Here is a 1891-nt window from a genome sequence, read left to right on the forward strand (position 1 = left end):
TTTTTTTACATTTTATTTATTTAATTTGTATTTTTTTATTTATCAATTTAATTTTTTGTGCAAAGCAGGACTGAATGTAGAGAGGGCAACTTACCGCCCGACGCCCGGAACTTCCCCACAAGGACGCCGCTGCCGCCCTGCCGCCCCGAGGCCGGGCCTCGGTGGCCTTGTGGGGAAATCCGGGCCTGACCGGTCACCAAGCTCTGATGTTATTATTAGTTTTCTGTGGTATTTATGACGCACCAACACTTTGCGCACTGATAAAAGGGAGGAGGTGATAAAGGGGAGGACGTGATAAAGGGGAGGAGGTGATAAAGGGGAGGAGGTGATAAAAGGGGGGAGGTGATAAAGGGGAGGAGGTGATAAAAGGGAGGAGGTGATAAAAGGGAGGAGGGGATATAAGGGAGAAGAGGTGATAAAAGGGAGGAGGTGATAAAAGGGAGGAGGTGATGGGAGGAAGTAGAAGTTCAGTCTTTAGGTGGAGGCGGGATCGGCTTCCCTGAAGAGATGAGGTGGGCAGAGGAGGAGATAGCCGTCAGGTTGGGGTAGGGAGTTCCAGAGGATGGGAGAGGCTCTGGAGGGGAGCATAGGATGTCACAATAGTCTAGGGGAGCGACCACCGGGAAGTGAATTAGAAGCTTGGTGGTGTCAGTGGTTAAGAAGTGGCGTATGATGGAATGACCTCTGACCTGGGCTGCAGTATGGCTGGAGACCAGTACAGGGGGGCCGGCGTTAGGCAACATTGTCAGAGGTTGTACTGGAGAATCTCTGGTACCATTGGGTGATGGAGAGTCAGACATCAGCCGGTTCTGGGGGGGATGTGGCGGGTCTGTGATGGCAGGAAGGGTGGGCCGGTGTCTTGTGCAGGGGGGGCCCCACGTGTGCACAGCGGAGTTCCCCCGGAGCGGTGCAGCTCCCATAATGAACATGTGTCTGCAGGTGATAGAGACGGACCCGGAACCGACACACACACTTCTGGATGACGGGTCCCGCCACGTGGAGCTGCTGGTGAGTGCGGCCGTGGACTACGCTCAGTACAAGGCCAGCTCTAAAGACATCAAATTCCGGGACACCCTCCTGTATCAGACTCGCGTGTACAAGTGAGTGCCGAGACCACCCAGACTTCTGACCTATCTCTGTGTGACCTCTGACCTATCTCTGTGTGACCTCTTCTCTATCTCTGTGTGACCTCTTCTCTATCTCTGTGTGACCTCTGACCTATCTCTGTGTGCAGGAACTGACCTCCTCTATGTCTCTGTGTGCAGGAACTGACCTCCTCTATGTCTCTGTGTGCAGGAACTGACCTCCTCTATGTCTCTGTGTGCAGGAACTGACCTATCTCTGTGTGACCTCTGACCTATCTCTGTGTGCAGGAACTGACCTATCTCTGTGTGACCTCTGCCCTATCTCTGTGTGCAGGAACTGACCTATCTCTGTGTGACCTCTGACCTATCTCTGTGTGCAGGAACTGACCTATCTCTGTGTGACCTCTGACCTATCTCTGTGTGCAGGAACTGAACTCCTCTATGTCTCTGTGTGCAGGAACTGACCTCTTCTCTGTGTTTAGGTTCCTGTTACAGAATAGCGGTACTGTCCAGCTTGAGTTCTCCTGGGAGGTCCAGATGGAAGGACAGAGCAGAAGCACAGAGAAGGGTAAATGGACTCTGTGTATCCCTGCACTAAGCTGCTGGTGATGGGTGGTGCTGATTTGCTGTCTATGATCACATGACCACTACTGAACACAAGAAACATAATGACCTCTAGTAAGGAGTGCCGGTTGGTGGAGCGCGGGGGATGCGGGTCATGTGACCACCAAGATGATGGGACCCCATTACATCTCCTTTATGGGGCTGAGTAGGCAAAATATAAGAGTGCTACGAGGGAATTGTAT

General features: G+C 52.4%; 1 protein-coding gene and 1 long non-coding RNA gene across 2 annotated transcripts in view; one reads left to right on the forward strand and one right to left on the reverse strand.

Annotated features, from left to right (window-relative positions):
* Window positions 1-1653, forward strand: part of LOC108804173 (hydrocephalus-inducing protein homolog) — a gene marked incomplete at both ends in the record, with an annotated part of 3234 nt that extends 1581 nt beyond the window's left edge. Inside the window, 2 exons of the mRNA XM_018575930.1 lie at window positions 940-1100; window positions 1568-1653. Coding sequence (XP_018431432.1) covers window positions 940-1100; window positions 1568-1653 — 247 coding nt within the window. The remainder of the gene's footprint in view (window positions 1-939; window positions 1101-1567) is intronic.
* Window positions 1220-1556, reverse strand: LOC108804174. The gene is made up of 3 exons (XR_001942338.1): window positions 1489-1556; window positions 1397-1427; window positions 1220-1335 (listed from the first exon to the last, which is right to left on the reverse strand). It is a non-coding gene; the product is annotated as an uncharacterized LOC108804174 (long non-coding RNA).
* Window positions 1654-1891: the final 238 nt, after the last annotated feature.

This window comes from Nanorana parkeri, unplaced genomic scaffold (genome assembly GCF_000935625.1).
Source record: "Nanorana parkeri isolate BGI_ZX_2015 unplaced genomic scaffold, ASM93562v1 scaffold5815, whole genome shotgun sequence".
Lineage (NCBI taxonomy): Eukaryota > Metazoa > Chordata > Amphibia > Anura > Dicroglossidae > Nanorana > Nanorana parkeri.